A 24438-nucleotide genomic window follows, 5' to 3' on the forward strand; every position below is an offset into this window, starting at 1 on the left:
AAATTGGGGTTGTTCATACCACTGCTTTGAGATCTTTCCCTCTGCTCTTTTAGATTAAGTTGTGTAATTTATGTGCAATAAAATGTAAGTGCACAAGTCACTGAGTTTTGAGCATGTGTACAGTTATAGACCACCACCATGACTCCAGAACTTTATCATGTGCCCCTGTGTAATCAGTCTTCTTCATTACTTCTGGTCCCAGGCTTTCTGCCACTATAGTTTTACTTTTTCTAAAATTTCATATTAAACTATAAGTATGTAACATCTTCTACTTAATGGTATAATGCTTTTAGGATTCATCCTTGGTGTTCTGTGTCAATATTGCTGAGTGGTATCCCATTGGATTAATATTCCACAGTTTATCTAGTCACTAATTGATGGACAACTGAACTGGGGATTTTATAGAAGCTCATATGAACATTCAAGTACGTGTCCTTTTATAAATATGTGTTTTGAAAGGGTCCTAAATGTTATACTGTGGTTTGTTTAAAAAAAAAAAATTTAGGTGATCATTATACTGTGGGAACTAATATTCTTTGTAGAGGAGAAAAGGCAAAGTTCAGATCACTTTTATTTGAGTTTATAACTCTTTCATTCATATTGAGTTTATCTGACTGCATGAAAGTTATTATTTGAAATATTCCCTTGCTCTACAAAGGTGTTTTTATTGCTTTTCTTTAAATCTTTTTACAACATACATATAATGAAAAGTTAAATCTCAAGAACAAATATCCAAAAGTTTTGGTTTTCTGATTTGTTCAGATTTTACGTGAAATCTTTAACAAATTTCTAGATAAACTTTTTTCTTTCTTTCTTTTCTTTTTCTTTTTTTTCTTTTTTTTTTTTTTTTTTTTTTTTTTTTTTTTTTTTTTACTTAAAGACAGTGTTAACAGCAAAATGCTAACTGGGAATTAGTGATACTTAGAGGTATTGTTAGAGGTATTGTTATCCTCAATACAGAAAACATCAATGATCTTGATTTTTTTTTTTTTTTAACGATCTTGATTTCATTTCATCTGGTCTGTGTCAATGTTTGTAAAAATTGCCTATCTGATGGTCCTCCACTATCCTGTTGTCAAAATCTACAAATAACAGTTGTGCAAATATTTGTGAGAAAGTTCCCCTGGTGAGTACAAAAACCTCAGAACAACAGTAGAATTTCAAATATGTGCAGGATTCACTGAACCATCAGCCTTCATGGGAGTCAAATTTCTGTAGTTAGTCAACAAATACTTCTTGAGTGCCCAGTGTATATGTGTGTGAGGCACTGTTCTGAATCTGGCCACCATTCTACCAGGCCTTGGATAGTAAGCACTCAACAAATGTGAGTGGAAAAGGTGTTGAGCAAAGTTCCTGGCAGATCCACGATCTGGGCATTTAAGGAGCCAATAGCCTGCTAAGGTTGTTTGAAGGTTACCATGCTGGACAAGTTCTGAGGGAGATTTTAACTGGTTTACCAGCTTGCATGAGATTCCAAATCAGATTGAAAGATGGAATACAGAGATTTAAGGCCGGCATATCCAAACCCACTTAGTGACATTTCCCTTTCTAGGGACAAAAAAAGTGTCACACCTCTGATTTAGACATGAAATAAAATAAAATGAACATTATGGTAGACAGAATTCTAAGATGTCCCTTCAGATTCCTGGCCACTGGTATATATACACACTTTGTTTTTTAAAGATTTTATTTACTTATTTGTCAGAGAAAGAGAGAGAGCGAGCACAGGCACACAGAGTGGCAGGCAGAGTCAGAGGGAGAAGCAGGGAGAAGCAGGGAGCCCGATGTGGGACTCGATCCCAGGACGCTGGGATCATGACCTGAGCCGAAGGCAGCTGCTTAACCAACTGAGCCACCGAGGCGTCCCTATATACACACTTTCTACCAGTTATTCAACCAAATACTAACCTAGGAGCTGCTGTGAAGAGATGTTGCATATATATTTAGTTGACGGTAAAACAGGAAGATTATCCCAGAAGGCCTAATCACACAAGCGCTTTAAATCTGAATCTAGAAGTCAAAGACAGAAAAGTCAGATTGAAAGCATAAAAAGATGTTCCATGCTGTTGCTAGCTTGGAGATGGAGGCGGGGTCACCTGGCAAGGAATGCCAGCGACGTGTAAGCCCCAACTAACATCCCACAGGAAAATGGGGACTTTAATCCTACAGCTTGAAAGGAACTGAATTCTGCCAACAACCAAAATGAATTTGGAAGCACATTTTCCCCCAGAACCTCGGGTGAAAACTCACCTCAGCTGACACCTTGATTTTAGTTTGCATACCCTCAGCAGAGAACCCAAGCATGCCATGCCCGGCTTCCAACCTGCAGGACAATGAGCTAATAAGTGGGTATTGTCTCAGGCTGCTAAGTTTGTAAGAAAACATGTACAATCATGAACATATGTTTCCTTGAAAGCTCACTTCCAAAATACATAATTTCTAGAATTCTGGTATTCTGATATGAGATACTTTTATAAGTATGTGATGGTAGTAGAGTGCTAATGACAGTCCATTGATGTACTCATGAAGTCACCTTGAGAGGTATGTTAATTTCTCTGTTTGTTTGAATCTAGCTAGCATTTTGACCTAGTTAACAAACTGCTCTTCCTGTTTTCTTAGGAAGTCTGTCTTCCTATTACTCTCAGGCAACCTGCTATTGGAGGCAAGTAGTGGTGTCTATTTTGGAATACCCAACATACTGCCATTAGTCTTAACCAGTGAATATCAAGCTTTCTTGACAGCAACTTTACCACCTCTAGTCACTAAATCTGTTTTCCTGAATGGTGTAAAAAAAAAAAAATTCCTCTTTTTTTTCCCCCTCCTAGTTGATCTATTAATTCATGTTCAGCAGCCACTAGCCTCTTAATATGTTTATTTCTCTAATAACATAAGTGCTTTAAGGAAATCCTGTTTATCTTTGTACACTAAAAGGAATTAGGACCCCCTCACACACAAACACACACATATATCACCTCTATAGACTGATTATACAGATAAAGATCTCACACTCTTGTGAGGATAGCTTCAGCAACTTTTGTGCTCAGTCATGTTAGTAGACAGAATGAAGTCCATTGTATGTCATTGATTTTAAGCAAAACCAAACTAAACCAGATCATTGCCCCAGCATTGTGTAAACACCCAGAGAAAATTGTCAGTAGAAGCCTGCATTCTCTTCCTCAGTCTGGGTCATGAGATGAGTGTTAACAGTGTTAAGAAAGAACATTTAAACTGGCTTCTCAAATATCTGGACCCCATGATCTTAACTGGAAATAAAGGACTTCCAACTGTAAAAATACTGTTTTGCATCTGTCAGGAAGAGAAACATAGAAAATGAGTATTAGCTTTTTCCATCCTGTTAAGTGGATATTAGTGTAGTATTTATTTGACCAGAAATGGTGACAACAAGATAAAGAAGACTATGAACCACCAAATAACCTCTGGAAATATTTTTACCAAGTTGTTCATTTAATATGTTACAGCTTTTTAACTTGCTCAGTGAGTGACTTCTAACTATAAAGAACTTCTATCTGTTAGCATTTCAACTTCTGAATTTGAGATGTACAAATATCGAAACATATAAAATCTTTCTACATTATATATGTCATTTGTTTTTTTTTTTTCCTTTGCTTGTTTAAATGATTTATGTAACCATGTGGTAAAAACTCAAAGCCTTGGGTCTAAAATTATGTCTGTTTATGCAAGTCTAATTTCAAGGAGTGTTTAAAACAAATTCAGAAAATCTATGTAGTTTTTAAGAGATTATTTCCTTAGAAATTATTTTTATATTTAAAATACTGCATTATTTGGCTATTTTTAGATTACAATCATCTCTGAGTATAATAGATTCCTTTTTCATAGTAAAATTAGCTGCTAGTTCTTTTAAAATTGGAACTGCGATTCAGACCTACAAATTAACTTGTACAATTGTAAATCTAACATAAAATGTCTCTAAAATAGACTGCTTTGTGTTCAAGCCTAAAAATTATTTTAGTTCCTTTCAAAAGAGCATTTCTCTGGGTAATAGTGCAGAAATTGAGATATGGGAGTTTTGTTTTCTGTTTTTGTTATTGTTATACAAAAAGTTAGGCAAAGGTGTTATTTGACCGTTTTGAAATATGGATCGTTGGCAGTGCACCCAGGAATTAGGGAAGCGAAAGCCTCACAGCGCTGATTAAACGCCTAGGCTGTAGCACCAGATTGCTTGGGTTCAAACTGTGACTGCTCTGTTTATTAGCAGTGTGACAATGGGCAAGCTACGTAAAGCTCTGTGCCCCTCAGTTTTCTCCTGTCAAATAAGGTCGATAATAGTAGCAATCGCAAAGGATTGTTAGGAGGACACAATGAGCTAATGTTTAGGATATGCCTGGAAGAATGCCAGGTACCTAGAAAGCTTTATGTAAACATTTACTAAATACACCATTCACTATTAGGGCAGTGATTCTTCACATCATCAGACGAGGGTGGTAATAATCAGTTTCATGAATCACCTAATGGACAAAATGGTATTTCTCTCCTTCGATTTTTGGAACTTTCTATTAGGACTAAGATACTAAAAGAGAGATGGGCTCCACAGAGATTATATTGGAGCTGGCTAGTTACTTTTTAATGTGCTGACTATCTAACATGGACTTTATTAAAAATCAAAATAGTTAAACTGTAAATTTAAAGTACATTTTTTTTAAAAAGGTAATAAATACTCAGAACTTGGGGTGCCTGGGTGGCTCAGTGAGTTAAAGCCTCTGCCTTCAGCTCAGGTCATGATCCCAGGATGCTGGGATCGAGCCCCGCATCGGGCTCTCTGCTCAACAGGGAGCCTGCTTCCTCCCGCTCTCTCTCTCTCTCTGCCTGCCTCTCTGCCTACTTGTGATCTCTCTCTCTCTGTCAAATAAATAATAAATAAAATATTTTTAAAAATACTCAGAACTCACCTCTTCCTCATCATTTTCCTACACTGTACTATCATCTTTGTTCTTATCTAAGTCTATTAGACCTGAGAACACAATGCATTGGTGTACCACCTGGCATTGCTTCCCGACCCTGTAGCCAGTGACATCACATTAGTAGCTTGAAATCAGTCATGGTAGGAGTAATTATACTACAGAAATCAGTAAATGCTACAAATGAGCACTCTCTCCAACCCTCCCCACCCCCGCAAGAGGTGGTTGTCAAATATTTACCATCACACCACTCAACAGATGTTATCATGGGTGAAATAGAGACTATATCATTTCCTGTATTAAGAAGAGGATTGTGTAAAGATATACACCTTAGTAGAGATTTCCCCCGTGGATAATTTAAATACTTATTTTTTATATGAAGCATCCATTACTCTATATTACCTCTAGAACCATAGCTCTGAAGAATGAGCTGTTATTTTAATTACTATGACTAATAATGGTCTCCTTTTGTATATCATTGTTTAGGTTATATTATCTAATGAGAGTCTCATGATACCCCCCAGGTGAGACAACAGCTATTAATCACTACTGTATACTGTAGATGAGAAAGTTGAGACTTCATAAATTATTACTTTTCCGAGGTTCTTTGACTTGGACTTGAAGAATATTACATACAGATTTGGATTTTCTGACTGCACGTCAAGTGAAGATTGTACTGTGTGATGATTGTGATATTCTTTAGGGAAACCTTACTGTGAGTTAGAAAGGTCTCTCTTTCCCCTTCTCGGTTTTCCCTTCCCTTCCCCCACCCACTTCCCTCCTCCTCTGCTTCTCTCCCTCCCTCTCTTCCTCTCAAGATAACAGATCCTAGAAGTAAGGTGTATTTGAACCTTTATAACAATTACACTAGCAAGTGTTTTTCAAGTAAATGTGGCTCTCTTGGGATTCTGAGGTTGATGGTATCGTCTTTATCTTATGCTCAGAAGTCTCATTCTCCAGTTTCCTCCCCATCCCGCCTCCTGCCATCGTTGTTCCTGTGAACCCACCACATTTACTCTTCTGTTCTTTTGCCCACGGACAGCTGTGGTCCTCAACTCTCACCAAGAGCCTTGGCATCAACAGAGAGTGGCTCAAACTTCCCACTTCCCCAGCTGATTACATGCTGGATGGTCCTCAGTCAGACATCCTAGCTATTTTCTCTATCCTTCAGCCTCCATTGTAGTTCTTACTTGTCTTCTCATTCAGTTTATCATCGGGGCCCCGTGTTTCAATCCTTCTCACAAATCCCTTCCGTTCACTCGGCCCTCTGTCCTGTCGCGGTATTTCACAGCACTGGAAGCCTCCACAAGCTCGATCATCCACCTTCTGCACAATATACATAAGTAACGAGCATTGGCATAGGTTCGACAACCGTAATTCACTAGATTCCACTAGATGTTTTGTTGTATAATCATAGTTATTTTAAAGTCCAATATTTTATCTATCCCTGAATCTGATGTTGTTAGTAGTTTTATCTTTTGACAATGATCTCTTTTTTTTCTCCTGTGTCCTAATTTCGATTCAATGTCAGACATTGAATATACAGAACCGTGGACACTGGGGTAAATATTATTTAAGCCCAGAAGCGGGCCTGTCTCATCTCTGTCAGGACGTTAGCAAGGCAGGTGATGCAGTGGGGGAGGGTGGGGCATTCGGTCTCATTTGTAGGCAAGCTGGGTTTACTTGCGTTTCTAGAATCACAATGAATTTAGAGTTGTCCAGTGGTTGTCTGCCCTTCCCCTGTGCTTATGTAAGGTCCGGAATACTGGAGGGTTTTTCTCAGTGTCCTGCTTGGTCCTCAGCTGGAAGGCAGCAGGCTGTACACACATCACAGTGGATGTGGATGTTTAATGTTGTTCCCTTGCCCTCCGCAACAGGCAGATGGCTCTTTCTTTTTGTTCCATGCAAGGTTAGAGCTGGATGTGGGGAGTAAGGGCTGGGGAGAGGCTCTCGGTCTTCCTACTCAAGTCTCTGGTTTAGCAGACCTTGTGCCCAAGTCACAGGGTAAGGACTTTCTCAGCCTTCTGTCTCTCCTCGGTGGCAGACAACCCTACTTCCTATTTAGTGCTCAAGCGGGTTTCCTGCCTCTGTCTTTGTGGAAGTCAGATTCTTCTTTGTATCCGTGTAGGATTCTGGATTTGAAAGGTTTCCTGCCCTTGCCCCTACAGTGACTTAGTGTTCATGCAGGATGAAGAAGACATCAGGTTTCCAATGGCTCCGTGCCCCTCACTGGGACAAACAAGATTTTCCTGGAGTTTGGGCAGGGGTTGGGGGTGAGACAGTTTCTGGCCCCCAGGAACAGATGACTTATCTTCATGTCACTCAGTGTCCTGTCCAGTATGGGGAGTGTCTCCTGCCTTTCCCCAGCCACAGCCAGCTATTCCTTCATATTAGAAAGGGTTGAGGTCTCTGCAGCTCTATGCTTGCCCCCTATAGTGTAGTTGACCACCATCTTGTACTCATGCAGGACGCAGAACATGGATGGTACACCCCCTTCCCTCTCAAAACTTCGCAGGTTTTGCATGAGCTTGCACCACCCAGAGGGCTTTCTCAGGTCTCTTGCCCATCCCCAATCTTTCTCGTAAGCAAGGAGCTGTTTAGGGAGAGCAGATTCTCCTTGGGGAGGGCAGGGAGCTGAGCTCCCAGGAATACTAAAAACTATCATGCTAGCCCATAAACAGGTCTTACAAATCTGTTAACATTTTAGATGTTTCCTTCTTACCCACTTTAATGGCTTCGTTTCTTACTACACTCTGCCAAGAGAGAAGAGTTCATGTGCCACATCTTTTCTTGGAGGAGCTTCTCACCCTTTGGAATTCAGTTCACCTCAGGGTCAGCTCAGGTGAGGAACTCAGTCTCTGAGGGACTCAAAAAAATTATTATATTTTTTAGGTTGTACAGCTTTTCCCCACATATGGTGGGAGCAAAATTCTTTGCAGTTTTCCTCATCTTAATGAGAAGCAGATCTCCTGCTTCTTTTTAAAGAAACTTTCAAACAGTTTTAACATGCCCTGCAAAACCTTGCACAGTCATATTTGCTTATCTGTCCAGCCAAATCTTGTATCAACCTCCCCTCCTTCATTCACTATACTCCAGCAACAGTGATGTCTCACTTCCTCAAATGTGCCAAGTTTGTCCCATCCCCAGAGCCTTTGCACATGCTGTATGTTCAGCCTAGAGTGTTCTTCCCCATGTCTTTACCTCCTTAACTGCAGTTCCTCCAGAGGTCCTTTATCCCACACCCCCTTTCCAAATTAGTACATAAATTACTTCCTCGTTCTTTCTCACAGCCGGACAATATCCCATTATCCGGATATGTTGTCTCCAGTCAGTCCCCATTGGTGGTCATTTAGATTATTGCCAATCCTTGTTTGTTTTAATAGTTAATCTTGTACAGAAGACTTACCTGTGGGCTAGATTCCTAGAAGAATTGCGGGTTTAAATGGTACATGAGGACAGTGAAGATAGTGCTTCAGATTCTGGGCGCTGGCACCCGCCAGCCATGTAACTTGGACAAATGATTTCACTTTTCTGTGCCTCAGTTCCCTCGTCTGTAAAATGGGGATGATCGCAGTACCTCTTAGAATGGCCGTGAGGCCAAACAGAGTTGGTACATGTGTCGTACTTGGAACAGAGTCTAGCACATAACCACTGAACATATGTCAGCTGTTACTATTAGCACGTAAGATTTTACACAGATAGGGGCACCGGGGTGGCTCAGTGGGTTAAAGCCTCTGCCTTTGGCTCAGGTCATGATCCCAGAGTCCTGGGATCGAGCCCCACATCGGGCGCTCTGCTCAGCAGGGAGCCTGCTTCTTCCTCTCTCTCTGCCTGCCTCCCCACCTACTTGTGATCTCTGTCAAATAAATAAATAAAATCTTTAAAAAAAAAAGAAAAAAGAAAGATTTTACACAGATATTGACAAGTTCCTATAAATATGTTAATAATTTATACTATCAGTATGGGAATGACTGTCTCTTCACACTTTCAACACAGTGTCTTATTAAACAACTTTTTAATCTTTACTAACATGATATGCATGACATCTCATAACAGTTTAATTTGTATTTGTCTCATAAGGAGTAAAGTTAAGCATATTTTCATGTGTTTAAGTGCATTTGTCTTTTCTGTGTCCTGAATGTTCAGCATGTTCCCCTGACTCCTATTCATCATTGGTCTTGTTCTTACTGATTTGTGTAGTTCTTTGTGTGTTCAGAGATTTAGTCTTTGTCTGTGCTGTAAGTTACTCTTTCACAGTATTCAAAACTTTTCTGTCATTGTACTTACTTCTATTTTTAACGATGTCTTTGTTTATAATTATGTTTTAAGTCTCCATAGACCAAGCCCAAGTTTATTTGTTCATCATTGCATACTGAACACAAAGTAAAATACTGAACACATACTAAGTGATCGATATGTATCTGATGAATGGGTCAGATATGACAAAGAGAATCTCATTACCTAAATAGACTGGAAAATTGGAAGGAAACTAGTTTGTACGAAAACATGATGAGTTTAGTTTTGGATATGTTGAGTTTTAGGTGACAGCTAAATATGTACAATACTCTTACTTTGGCAAGATACTCATGAAGATTTTGGAGCCATCCCCATGAAGTGATTGATTGGAAACAGATGATCTCTGATGGAGAGAATGTTATGTGAGAGTCTATGGACAAATACTTCCATTCAGAAACAATTTCAAGTGATTATGGTTATAATAATAGTTTTAAGACAGACACGAAATGAAAAGGAAAAATAGAAACATTATATATTTACAAGAATAAAGCAAATGAGGAATGGAGAAAAAAATTTAATGCCTTGGAATAATAATGATTATTGAAAAGTATTTAGATCGTGTTATAATTTTACCCAAATCACTTGCTATGAAGAAATGAAATCATTTACTAATGGAAAAGGGGGTCTAGCTTAAACATACAAGCTTGTATAAATCAAAAGTGCTCTTTTTGTATAAAATAAGCTACTTAGCTTATCAGTATTGTGTTTTTCAGTTTTTAACTGGAAAGTGATTGTGTTTTCTAGTACTAAGCTATCCCTAAGAGATTATTACTATCAATTTAGTCTCCAGTTCTGTTTTTCAGATTATAGTAGCTGCATGAAAAAGAAGAAACCATTCAGTCTTCTAAAAAGAAATGCTCATTTTTTCAGAATAGAGAATTTATCCTAAAATAAGCTGTGCTGTGTATTATTTAACACAAAAGAATCATCTTTATGGCTACAGTCATTCATTAACCATATTGACTAAAATGAATATGGATTAGTACCTTTAATAAGTCTGTTGTGAAGTTATAGTCCTTGTTTAATAATTGTAAGAAAATAATCAGGGGATGCCTGAGTGGCTCAATTGGTTAAGTATCTGCCTTTGGTTCAGGTCATGATCCCAGGGTCCTGGGCAAGGAGCCTGCTTCTCCCTCTGCCTCTGCTGCTCCTCCTACTTGTGCTCGCTCTCTCTCTGACAAATGAATAAATAAAGTCCTTTAAAAAAGAAAAGAAAGAAAGAGAAAAGAATCAGGGCGGGAATTCTATTCTGATGGCAGAGAGAATGTGTGGTACTCCAATGTCTGTCTCAATTTTTAAAGGACACTGTGGATTAAAAGGTGCTAAGGTGCACGTTTTTTTCTCCTTTTTATGAAAAAAAAATCTGTGATTTAAAATTTAGAAGGTTTTTGTCCAAATGATTTGTTTGTCCAACCATTATAGCTATAATAATGGTTGGCAAACAAATCATTTGGACAAAAACCTTAGTCCCATTAGAATGACTTTCTCCTTAACCTTGAGCTCTCTCTTTGCCTTATTGACTGGATAGTCTTATTTCTGAGCATTTTTATCATGAAAGCAAGATTCTTCTGTACACTCATGACATTCCTCCCTGCAGGCAAGGTGGTTGTTCGTAATCAATGATCACACAGAAAGTGTAAAACACAGAAAGTGTGAAAAAAGAAAATAAGCCTCCTTGACCAGGTGCAGCAGCAGATTATCGGGGCCCGTGTGTCCAGGCATGTGCTGCTGGAAGAGATGGAGACGGTGCCACTTGGGGGGCTTCTAAGAAGCCAGCCATTCGATTATGCTGCCTTCCCAGAAACACTCATTTTTTACTTAAAAAAGGAACATTTATTCACCAAGAGAGCAAAGAAGCTCCTAGGTAGCCTGTGTTCATCGACAAAGGATACCGTTACAGAATTTTTAGCCAAAGTCTTCTTTTATACAACTTCTGGTTAATGGACTGGAATAGATCTAAAATAAAAATGTTCTTGTTTTCCTTAATTATAAAAGCAACTTCAGAACCGTTCTCAAGGAAGATTCCTAAAGAAGGGAATGGTGACAGAGTGATGTTTTATTTCATTCAAATAGTTCGTGCATTTTTTTAAAGTTCTTTTTTTATTTTTTTTAAGATTTTATTTATTTATTTGACAGACAGAGATCACAAGTAGGCAGAGAGGCAGGCAGTGGAGGGGGGTAGGGGGGTAGGGGGAATCAGGCCCCCCGCTGAGCAGAGAGCGCGATGTAGGGCTCCATCCCAGGACCCTGGGATCATGACCTGAGCTGAAGGCAGAGGCTTTAACCCACTGAGCCACCCAGGCGCCCCTTATTTTTTTATTTGACACAGAGATCACAAGTAGGCAGAGAGGCAGGCAGAAAGAGAGAGGAGGAACCAGGCTCCCCACTGAGCAGAGAGCCCGATGTGGGGCTCCATCCCAGGACCCCAGAAACATGATCTGAGCCAAAGGCAGAGGCCTTAACCCACCGAGCCACCCAGGTGCCCCTAGTTTATGCATCTTTGCTGAGACTTAGGGGAATGGAAGTCAGTCTATGGTGGTAGCTCAGTTTCTTTCCAAAGAAGTCGACTACCTGAGCCATGGAGTCTGTTCTCTAGTGCATTAATGTAGATTACACCCATCAGTGGATTCATGACAAGCCAGGATCAAAAGACAGATCCAAAAGGTCAATTAAAATCCTTAGCAACCACGCAGGGATATAGCAGAAGGATAGAAACCATTGAAGGGGGTGGGATTATGGACATTGGGGAGGGTATGTGCTTTGATGAGTGCTGTGAAGTGTGTAAACCTGGTGATTCACAGACCTGTACCCCTGGGGATAAAAATATATGTTTATAAAAAAAAAAAAAGAAAGAAACCATTGTATTCTAGAGGGGTGCCTTCCATAACTGCAATATAAAAGAATGTGGCTGCTCAACATGGGCCTGTTCTCTCGATATGAGGACACAAATGTACTCATTTACAGAAATATGGCCAAATAATTTCTTGCTTACTTCAATCTGCATTTCTTTATAGCTCACTAACTACTCTCAATCCCATTAACAGAAATGAAAGCTAAGTTTAGCAAATTGTTTGGCCATTTGTGTTTAGTACACAAAATTTTTAATTAACAAAATAAAATACCACAATCCATTGTAAATCACTTTGCTAAACTTTTTGACTTCACAAGGAATTCGGTCTTGTCCGGAAGCTACTTTCAAGCTCCTGCTGATCAGGCACTCATGCACCAGTACCCTGTAGAGCTGAGCGAAAACACCTAAAGGGAGCCAATTAAGGAAATGTAGAGCCAAAATAGAGAAGCAGGGTCTGTCTTGTCCATCCTTCTGCCTTTAGGCAAAAACCATCGCCTGCACCAAAAATTTTTGCTTGAATCCTGCTGACAAAAATGCTCACCCCATGTAAATGACAAGTCATAATCCAGTTAATGCAACTAAAGCAGATTGTTAACTGTTCCAGACTTATTTATTGTGTTCTAAAGATGCTGAATCTGAAAGCTCATCTGAATTGTTTTAATTCCTCCTTTCGAGAAAATTATTTTGTACAAGAAATGTACTCAAATAATTGTAAAGATGTGGGAAGTTTGCATCCAGGAAATAAAGTTATCTTTATCATCTTATTAAGTGTATTTTTGGTTTCCCTTCACTCTAGATCTACCTTATGGGTGGGAGGAAGCTTACACAGCAGATGGAATCAAGTACTTCATCAAGTAAGTACAAGCATCTCAACCAAGTAAGCAATTTCCTTCACATCTGGAGAGAACCTGGAAGTTGCAGAATAATCAGCAAAACCAAGAAACCCTCTTGGAGGTTACAAAAATTAGTAACAAGAAATGAAGCCTCACCATTTTCATTTCATGTGATTTAAATGCTAATATCAGATATCGTTGGGTTGGGGGGAAACTGGTAATTATTTCAAGGGAAACAGCAAAAAGTTGGAACAAGATCACAATCTGAACTTAAATATTGGCTGCCTGAATTCACTTCTGGCTAAAAGTATTAATACTTATGAGAGTTAATATCTAATGAAAAAAATCGACTTTGTATTGTCTTAACACTTCTTAATATTTAATGCAGTAATACTAATAATAATCAGCATTTTTAATGCTTTACAGTTTATAAAGTTCATTCATTCTGCAAATATATTTTGAGCATTTGCTCTGTGCCATGCAATGTTCCGTGCCTTGGAGATCCAGTGGTAGAATATACAGACTAGTTGTCTGATGTCATGGAGTTCATATATTAGGGAGGAAAGGCAGGCCATAAATAACTAACAAGATAAATGGGGCATAATGTGAACAAACCCTATCTCAGTTCAGAACACCTTTTGAGGTATGAGTGCCTTATCTTCGCTGTTTTATGGATGAAGAACATAAGAGCTTGCAGGAGTTGCCCAAAAATCCACAGCTATTAAATTACCAAACCAGAATAGAATCAGAGTCTTTTGACTCCAGCATTCTTCTGTCCTGGACTCTTTCAAAGCTAATGTTGAAAGCCTCAACATTAATACATATTCTATCTGCTGTACTGGTTATTAGTTTTACCCTGGACAAAGCAGACTGATCTACTTCTACTCTGTTCTGAGGAGCTCCAGTCATGCCAGAATTGACATTATGACAATATTGACATTATGACATTATTCTATGCTCTTAGCATAGAACTCTGAACGTTGTAGATGCCCAGTAGTTGTGATTAACTTGCCCTATGGAGAAGCCCATAATGAGGGGTGGGGGGTTGGGCATGAAAAATCATATGACCATTGAAAACAGTGAGAATTCAAAAGCTTCATATTTTAAAAGATTTGAGGGGGAAAAAACTAGGGATAAACCAGGCAGAGTGTTTTTGTGATGTATTTTTTTTTCTTGTGTTTTCTAGCAAAATGTAATAAAGCAAACACATAGTTTATAAGAAATGGAGAAAGGGACTTTTGGAATAGAGGACCCAGGAATACCATGCACGGATTACATGAATCATGTCTCTTCTGGAAGGAGAGTTGTGCCCTGATACACTGGGTTAACCTTGTTGACTTCCTGGAATATTTGAATCATGGTACTGTAGAGGTGGCAGGAAAATGAAAAACCACATTCACGTTTTCATTGGGTTTTTCACTCATATTAACTTTGTAATGATATATTTATTTTTTGAGAGAGAGAGAGAGCTTGTGAGCAAGGGGAGGGGCAAAGGGAAAGCATCTCAAGCAGACTCTCCACTGAATGCAGAGCCTCACACAGGGCTTGATCTCATGACCTCAGGTTCATGACCAAAGCTGAAATCTAGAGTCAGACCCTTAACCAACCAAGCCACCCAGGTACCCCGAAAATGACCGTTTATCGACCAAAACCTGATAACCAGGCAAGTGTTAGGTATATATTTCTGTGCATTGTATTATTTAATTCTCCCAGCAGTTCAGAAAATGGACACCAGTTGGCTTTTATCAGGATGGTATTATGGTGGTGGGGGGTTGCATCCTGCCTTCAGCCACGCCTATCTCCTAGAAAGTCCCCAAAGGAAATGCCTGATCAAAGGAAGGCAAACATAGCATTCAATTATTTACCGGGGTTCTGGTTCAAAGGCCTTTAAAAAAATGTAAGTAAATGAATCTGGACCCTGTGGGGACTCCTTAGCCCCAGCCAGCTCTCAGTAGTATATACGAACCCAAAGCCGAGTGTCAGCGCCTAACTAGTGCCACATGAAGAAAGGAAATCAAGGGCACAATCACTGATCACCAAAGACAAAGAGGGAGCAAGAGATGGCCAGCCAAATGGTGAGTGTTTCCCCTTGCCTGGTACCCAGCTGGCTTAAGCCAACTGTGTCTAGCAGACTAGAACAATAGTCTTGGGCTGGGCTCCTACCACAAGGAAGAATAGCATCCAAGGAGGGGAAAAAAGAGAATAAAACAAGCCATTTGCCCTGAGGTCTAACTCAAAGTCCTGTGGAAGGAACAGAAAGAGACACGTACATTTATGTAGTCTGCTCCAGCATAGAAAATACATCCCGCAAACCTAAACCTAAATATATTCCTTAAACCTGTCTTTTGGAAGCCCATCAATTCTCTTTCTAGACCTTAATCTTGACTTACAAAGAAAGCAGGAAAGAGATGATAAGATAGATTTGTTTCCCAGAGGACCATGGTAGATATCATTGTGTTACTGTGTCACCATTACAGTTGGAGAAACTGTGGAAAAGAGGCTAACTTGGTCAAGGCCATACAGTAGGAAAACACCAACACACACACACACACACACACACACACACACACACAGGCTTTACCACCTCCACCTCCTTATTTTAATGTCATATGTTTCCATGTGACAAAAGATTTTTTAAACAAATCTTGGTTTAGGGAGAGCTCCATACCTTATTCATTTTTTTAATTAACATCTAATGTGTTGTTACAGGGCTACAGGTCTGTGATTGATCAGTCGTACACAATTCACAGCACTCACCTTAGCACATACCCTCCCCAATGTCCATCTCCCCACCACCCTCTCCCTCCTTACCCCCCCTTCACTCCAGCAACCCTCCATTTGTTTCCTGAGATTAAGAGTCTCTTATGGTTTGTCTCCCTCTCTGGTTTCGTCTTGTTTCATTTTTCCCTTCCTTCCCCTATGATCTGTATCCTTAGGGTAAATACCCAGTAGTGCAATTGCTGGCTCGTAGGGCAGCTCTATTTTCAACTTTTTGAGGAACTTCCATACTGTTTTCCAGAGTCGCTGCACCAGCTTGCATTCCCACCAACAGTGTAGGACGGTTCCCCTATCTCTGCATCCTCACCAACACCTGTCGTTTCCTGACTTGTTAATTTTAGCCATTCTGACTGGTGTGAGGTGGTATCTCACCGTGGTTCCCTGATGCACAGTGATGTTGAGCACTTTTTCATGTGTCTGTTGGCCATTTGTCTTCTTTACCTTATCCATTTTTAAATAGCAGAATAGAAACTTGGTTCTAAGAATACTTAGTTATCTCCTGGAGATTAGAAAGGCCAAATAATAAAGATAAGAAAAGCTAATACTCTACAGTGCTTCATTTCCTTAGCCTCATGGAGGAACGGGTAGCTTTCCTGAGTTAGTTTTTCTGCTAGAAGTTAGCCCCATTCAAGCACCAGTGTTTATTTTAGCCTCACTATTCTTTTTTTTTTTTAATTTTTTTTTTATAAACATATATTTTTATCCCCAGGGGTACAGGTCTGTGAATCACCAGGTTTACACACTTCACAGCGCTCACCAAAGCACATACCCTCCCCAATGTCCATAATCTCACCCCCTTCTCCCAACCCCCCTCTCCCCAGCAACCCTCATTTTGTTTTGTGAGATTAGGAGTCACTTATGGTTTGTCTCCCTCCCAATTCCATCTTGTTTCATTGATTCTTCTACCCACTTAAGCCCCCATGTTGCATCACCACTTCCTCATATCAGGGAGATCATATGATAGTTGTCTTTTTCTGCTTGACTTATTTCGCTAAGCATGATACGCTCTAGTTCCATCCATGTTGTCACAAATGGCAAGATTTCATTTCTTTTGATGGCTGCATAGTATTCCATTGTGTATATATACCATGGATCAAGAAGATGTGGTATAGCCTCACTATTCTTGATCAAAGTTTTACTTAATAAGATACTAACCTGCCTTCCTACAATGAGGCCATTGAACAAAATCTTTAGTGAGTTCTGCAGGGGAAGGTAAACTATATAAACCAGAACGAGACCCAGTTATCTTTCTCCTGCGGCTCTCAGTGTGCCTGGCCAGCGCCTTATCCCCATTCTCCTTTTTTATCTTTTACTCACCTCACCCTCTTCCCCAGGCGTTTCCCATCTGAGGAGGCCAGGACGCCAGACCATCAAACTCACGTGAATCGTGAATCGCTTGTGAATAGGTGTGGGCCTGCAGGGGTTTGTGTGAGTCAAGGTCAGGAGTTCTAGTGCAGGTAGAGCTGATTATAGGAAAGCCATCTGATACAGGGGAAAGAAGAGCCTGAGCTTTGGATTTGGAGGAACTTGGGTCCAAATGCTGGTGTCTCCACAGGATAGCTGAACGACCTTAGGCATGTTTACTTAAGCTCTCTGAGCTTTAATTTTCCATATTTGCAGAGTGGAGAGAATATTAGCACTTCGTAGGGTTCTTGTCCAGAATGGATGAGCTTATGTATGTGAAAAGCCTATCATAGCACCTGAGCCAAAGTACACACTTCAGCTAAGTTCAGCCCGCCCCACACCCTCCTGTCACTCCTAACATTCTGATGGGGGTTACTTCCTGCTCCTAGCTGCTGGGTTCAGATAGGTGATGTTGCCACGTCCGTAATGGCTGCATACACAGATATCCATTGTATGTCCTTCATGTAGCTTTTTTGTCTTATTTTTTCATCTTCATCCTCCCATTTACTCCAGCTGAAATTTTGAGCCTGGATGGCCTTAGATTTTGAGGTAGGAGTAGTTCATTTACCAGGTAGATATACTTTGGAGGCAGGAAATAGCAAGTAATGAACTCAGGTCATTGCCTCTCTCACGTTTACTTAAAAAGAACGAGTTGAAATTGCCCTTCCAGGACACTGGAGGAGATAATGGTCTGTATACATATAATCTCTTCCCTGAAAACTGACACCTGTCACTGTCTTCCCGGAAATTGAATTGTTCCATCTGATGGAAGGCAAGCCTCAGGCAAAGGAATAACTGTCAGTGCTGTCCCAAGACTGCCCAGACAAATATAGTCCTCATTGAATATTCCTGCACATGTCCATTGCACACCCAATAATACTTTGTAGTCATCTACTTAAGTTCTCATGCAAGAGAAGAAAGCATTTTACCTGGTATAAACAAATTTAATGAAAATGTTGGCATTGCTAGAGCCAGCATTTCACAGAACTAAAAAACATGTGTCTGTATATATGTATGTGTGTGTATATATATGCATATAGGCATAGATATGCATATCGCCTCACTTTTGTGTGTACATATAAATACACACACACACACACACACACACACACACATACCAGTGCATTCAAGGGAAGACTTCCATATTTTCTCTTTAGAGATTTGCAGCATTCTTAAATTTAGCAACAAATGTCAGTTACATGATGGTGCTATGATGAAATTATCTGATTTACTTAACCATTTTCCTACCCAGTTTCTTCCCTTTGAAAATGGTATACTATTAATAGATTTACAGTAGTCCTTTGGTATGATTCCACTTTAAAATGTGTTATAAAATTTAACAAAATTACTATGAGAGTTATGTTTAGCAGTAAAACCTAATTTTAATTCTTACAAATCAGACATTACTGCTACATTGCTTTCATTGTGTTCTTTTCTTTTGCTCTTGAAAAATTCAGATTCACTGTGATTGATGATCATAATCATGTGAATTCTATTGCTGCATGATAAATTTCTCCCAAATTTTGCAGCTTAAAACAGTAAACATTTTCTCACCCAGTTTCAGAGGGTCAGGAATCCAGGTGTGGTTTTACTGGGTCATTCTGACTCTTTCTCTCTGGGTTTCTCATGAAGGTGTGATCAAGCTATTAGCCAAGGCTAGGGATTAAAGAGTGCCTTAGTGGGGCTGGGGTATTTATTCCAAGCTCACACATCTGGCTGTTGGCAGGAGGCTTCAGTTCCTCACCAAAACATGGGCCTTTCTTCATAGAGCCACACACAACAAGACAGCAGGATTCCCCCAAAACAAGAGAGAAGAGAAAGAGTAAGAGCAAGAGAAATAGGAAGACAAAAGCTACAATGTCTATATAACCAATCCTAAAAGTGAGTGGTATACCATCACTCCTGCCATACGGAATTGGTCACACAGACCGACCCTCGTACAGTATAGAGAGTAAGATTGCCAAAAGGTGAGCATCATTGGGACCTGTCTTAAAGGATGCCTACCACAGTGCTATTTCACAATATATGTAAATACACACACACACACACACACACAGTTTGTATATATTGTATATAAACACATATGTTTATATATGTGTATGTTTTATGTGTGTGTGTGTGTGTGTGTGTGTGTTTGTATAACCTATACATCTGTAACACAGATATGGCACTACTAGACACTAGCTTCAAACATGGAATGATGCTATGTATAGTGATTAGTGAGTTTTCCAGTAGGTATAATCATTTGGGTTTTGTTTTTTGTTTTTTGTTTTTTTCAAGATTTTGTTCATTTATTTGACACAGAGAGAGAGATCACAAGTAGGCAGAGAGGCAGGCGGAGAGAGAGGGAAGGAGGTTCCCCGCTGAGCAGAGAGCCCAACGCAGGGCTCAATCCCAGGACCCTGAGATCAGGACCTGAGCCAAAGGCAGAGGCCCAACCCCACTGAGCCACCCAGGCACCCCCTAATCATATGTTTTTAAAAGTTACTTAAACTTATAATTCTCCATGTGTCTATTTGTGTTGATATGGCTTCAGTGTGAGATCTCTCCTCGTCTTATAAAAACTTTGTCCATTACATAGGAAGAAGTATACTTAGAACATTCAAATGTCTATCAGTAGAACCTAGGAAGTCTGTAATTTCTGAATGAAACAAGTTTCGGTCTAGAGCAGGGAAGGCAAATAGATTTCAACTCACTGTCTCAAACGTGGTTTTGTGAAGAATTCTAAGCTGTGTTCATCCTCGGTGATGTCTTGTCAGTAGGGTCTGCTGTGGGTGTAGCGGGGAGAGGTGTAGGGGACACATGCCTCATCTTTGCATCTTTGGTCTTCTAGAGCATTTTGCTAATGCAGAAACTCTGCCAAGGTGAGCAGTAATAATACAGAGGGTAGGTTGAAATAATGAAATAAATGATGATAAGCCACCCAAAGAAGTTCTTATAAGATAGTATTTAAAAGCTTTGCTTTAATGACTCTAAAAGATAAATGATTTCTGGAAGGTATGGCTGTCTTCATTTCTCTCCAGTCAGAGAAATTAATGACCCTAGATGATTGTCTTCATTGACTTGAGGTAGGACATCCTATTAGGTTGTTCCCAGGGAGGAAAGAATGTGGATCCTAGCCTATATTTGAATCAGACTTTGCCATTGTCAGCTTACTGTATTAATTAAAGGCTTAAGTTACATTGTGTCCTCTTATTTATAAATTATATAGAGAACACAGAAGAGAAAAAATTGGAGGTTATGTTTTCTTACCCCCTAACTTTATTTTACAAGTATAGCCTATGCTGGGTAATCCTAATGTAATTACAAATTCGGGTGATTGGAGGGGAGGTTGGAGAGGAAACGTATGGTTTCTGGATTGGAAATAATAAGCTGCTACTTTTGACTTTTCCTAAGTCTTTGGCAGACTAGTTTAGTTCCACTTTAGTGGACACTCTTGGGAGCCCTCCTTCTGAAGACCTCATTAATTTGGCTGCTTTGGTTCATTTTGGGTGCGTAAAGAAATACCCATTCACAGGGATGCCTGGGTGGCTCAGTTGTTTGGACGACTGCCTTTGGCTCAGGTCATGATCCCAGAGTTCTAGGATCGAGTCCCGTCGGACTCCCAGCTCCACGGGGAGTCTGCTTCTCTCTCTGACCTTCTCCTCGCTCATGTTCTCTCTCACTGTCTCTCTCTCAAATAACTAAATAAAATCTTTAAAAAATAAATAAATAAAATAAAATAAATAAATAAAAAGAAATACCCATTCACAGACGACTATAAGTCTAAGGCTCACTTGATGAGGAAGGAGGCAGTTTCTGTGCACCTGACTTCAGCATAGATAAGGACAGGGCAGGTTAGCTCCTCACTCTCGTCCACATGCCTGAGAAGCCGGAGCATTTCGTTCCTCCTGAGACTGTAATGAAGAAATCAAAAGATGGCTTGAAGGAGGACATATCTTAATCCCCAAACACTTCTTACTAATGAACAAATTGTATTCAACGCACTGGTTTGGATGGAACCATCTGTTAGAATACCCATTAACCAGAACAGTGCCTGGTATGGATAGGGGCTGAGGAAACATTTATCAAATGCCTGAATACGGTCATTGCCAATTTGGGGAAGCAATTGATGAGGGAGAAAGAAAATACAGACTGTAATGTCAGACACACCTGGGTTCTAGTATTGATGCACGACTTACGGGGGTGACCTTGGTATAATCGATGCTGTTTTCAGGTGTCTATATTCCCTTTTCTCATTCAAAAACGATAGTGGTTTATATCTCCTAGGCTTGTTTTGAGAATTGAATAAAATACGGGGGTGGGGGGGTGGGGAGGGGTAAGCCCCTGACAAAATACCTGGCCCATGGTGAGTGTAGAACAGAGGTTAGTTCGCCCTCCCTTCCTGCATTTTACTGCTATTGGACAGGGGTGGGGCTGTAAATGACAGCATCTGCACAGCTGCAAATAGAAACCACTAGCCAAAACAGAAGCCCTGTGACAGGAGCCGAGAGGTTGCATGGCTCAGGAGCCTGAGACAGCTCGCTCTGGATTTTCCATAAATATCTACGAAGGGGGTATAGCAGTACGAAGTGCTAGATGAGCAACTGTCATTTAAACGAAAGGCCAGCCAGCTGGCTTGGGTTATTCAGAGTGGCAGAGCCCACTGAAATGAATAAAACATCCAGATCTAGACAGCCTGCATCAAACTCCTTCCCCCCCCCCCCCATTTAACCAGTGACAGGTAGAAGGCATCAGGCATGTTTTTTAGCATTTTATTGGGATACTGTAAGCAAATCCTCTGGGATTGCAAGAAGTATTTGGGAAATTCATCACCTTTCTGGGGTTATACTTTTATTTAGCCAAATGAGGAGGTATCTCTGTCTCCAGGACCCTTTATTTAAGTTAATTAACAAATACTAACTTATTTGTCAAACACTTTCCCTTCCAAATTCGGTTGCTCTATCAATCTGCTAGAACTGCCAAGACTGGCTTAAAGAGCAAAAATTTATTTTCTCGTAGTTCTGGAGGCCGGAAGTCCAAGCTCAACATGCCATTAGGATTGGTTTCTGGTGAGGCCTTTCTTCCTAGGATATAGACCATTACCTTCTCACTGTGTCCTCACATGGCCTCTTTTCTTATCCATGTGTGCTCAGAGAGATCAAGCTCTGGTGTCTCTTCCTCTTCTTACAAGGACGTCAGTCCCATTGGACCCAGGGCCACACCTCCATGACCTCATCTAACTTTACCTCCCCAAATGCCCTGTTTCTCAATATAGCCCACCTAATGGGTTAGGGCTTCAGTATATGAATTGGAAGGGGTAAGGGCACAATTCAGTTCACAACAGTTGCTTCTTTATCTTAAACTACTTTCCATCAATTTTCCAGCCCCTTATTTTTCTTTATCTAATAATCTCCATTACAGAGCAGTATATCATTTTCTTATATACTTACCAGGTTTTAGGCACATTTGCAAGAACTAATCCAAACCAGTGGTTTTTCCCTTGTGCCCTAGTCTTTAGTAGATGAAGCAGCTAAGGGGAGGGGGAATGTGGCCAGGAGAATAATGACCTCCCCCCCACACACACACACACAACGATGTCCTCGTGCTGATCTCCACAACATTTGGATACATTAGGTTCCATGCATAAAGTTTGCACATGGAATTAAGGCTGCTAATCAGCTGGTCTTAAAATAGGGAGATTATCCTGGATTAACCAGGTGGGTCTAGTCTAATCACATGAGTCCTTAACAGTGGAAGAGGGAGGCAGAAGAAGAGGTTCAGAGAAAGAGATAGGAAAGTGGAAGCAGGGAGTGACAGGCGGTGTTTCTGGCTTTGAAGATGGGGGCCACGAACCACAGTATGTGGGTGGCCGTTAAGCTGGGAAAGCAAGGAAACGAAATCTCCTCTAGAGCTGCCAGAAAGGAACAATAGCCTTGCCAACACCTTGATTTTAGCCCAGCAAGAGCCATGTCGGACTTCCGAGCTACAGAACTGTAAGCCAGTGAATCTGTGTTGTTTAAAGCCACTAAATTTTATGTGGCAATTTGTTACTGCACTAGTAGAAAACTAATACAGGGAGTCAGAGGTGGAGGGGAGAGGGTAATGGTTATGACTTGCGCCTAAAATGCATCAGGCATGGAACTAGAGGATTTATACATGTTTATCTCTTAACACTATTTGAGGCAGGTGTTGCATGTTTTCTAGATTAGGAAACTGAGACTCGGAGTTCAAGTAACTTTCCCAGAGACATATAGTAACCCAGTTAATACATGGGCCATCTGGGATTTCAAACCAGGTCTGCATAGTCTGTTTGAAAGAATAGTAAACTGTGTGAGTTAAGGGTACATGAACACCCTGAGCCTCGGTTTCTTCAGTTGTAAAACTTGTAGAGACAAGTCAGGTTTATGAGCTTTGTACGAAAAGCAAATTGGGAAATCACTATCAAAAAAAACATTGTAAAGTACAAAATCCTTATCGATGTCAAGTTTGATCTAGCTGTCAACACACCCAAACATCCATATCAAATGAATGATCTAGGACATTGAGGGGGCTGGAGGGTCTTCTTAGACCTTACCTAAACCTTGTTACTTAGTGCCAGCATTAACTAGGCCTCTTTAGGAAAAATCTGCATCCTATTGTTGGGTGTTGGCTGCCTAGAAACATGGCTTTGGCTGCATCCTGAGTTATTTCAGAGGCTGAAAATTGCAGGTTAGTAAAATCACTTCAGTAATGGTAAGAGAATTGAGGGGTAGTGTAAGCTTTTAGCCACCCCTTATCATCACATCTGTTTGTCTTTGTTTGTCTTTGTTTACATTTTATACTACCAGTTAACACAAGATTTGTTTAGCTAACAATAGTATTTGTTCGGGGGCACTTGAGTGGCTCAGTGGGTTGAGCCTCTGCCTTCAGCTCGGGTCATGGTCTTGGGGTCCTGGGATCGAGCCCCGTGTTGGGCTCCCTGCTCAGCGGGGAACCTGTTCCCCCTATCTCTCTCTGCCTGCCTCTCTGCCTACTTGTGATATTTGTCTACCAAATGAATGGATAAAATCTTAGAACAAAACAAAACAATAGTATTTGTTCAATGTAAGCAACTATAACTTAAATCCTGGGATTTTAATAAACTTACATATAACTCTGGTTATTTAGGAAATAAACTCTAATCAAAATTGTTTGGATTATTATAGTGGTTCAGTTATTACCTTCCACCAAATAGATGAATAGACCTTTTCAAGTTACTTGGATATTAGAATATTGGTGAAGAGGGTTAGTAGTCCTGGCTATTTGGTGACATTTAGGATATTTAATTCAATTGAACGCTTTACTGATAAAGTAGAGTCTCTTTATGCATATTTCTGAA

The 24438-nt window shown here is 40.2% G+C and overlaps 1 protein-coding gene across 3 annotated transcripts in view; it reads left to right on the forward strand.

Moving 5' to 3' along the window:
* Positions 1-24438, forward strand: part of STXBP4 (syntaxin binding protein 4) — a 165576-nt gene that overhangs the window by 128306 nt on the left and 12832 nt on the right. For 2 of the 3 annotated variants that reach the window (XM_004747367.3, XM_004747368.3), the window contains exon 17: positions 12881-12938. In XM_004747367.3, the coding sequence (XP_004747424.1) occupies positions 12881-12938 (58 nt within the window). Of the gene's footprint in view, positions 1-12880; positions 12939-14103; positions 14404-24438 lie in introns of those variants that run through there. The other variant, XM_013053675.2, reaches the window with a different exon arrangement.

This window comes from Mustela putorius, unplaced genomic scaffold, assembly GCF_011764305.1.
Source record: "Mustela putorius furo isolate JIRA1106 unplaced genomic scaffold, ASM1176430v1.1 tig00003962_pilon_pilon_pilon, whole genome shotgun sequence".
NCBI classification, from domain to species: Eukaryota; Metazoa; Chordata; class Mammalia; order Carnivora; family Mustelidae; genus Mustela; species Mustela putorius.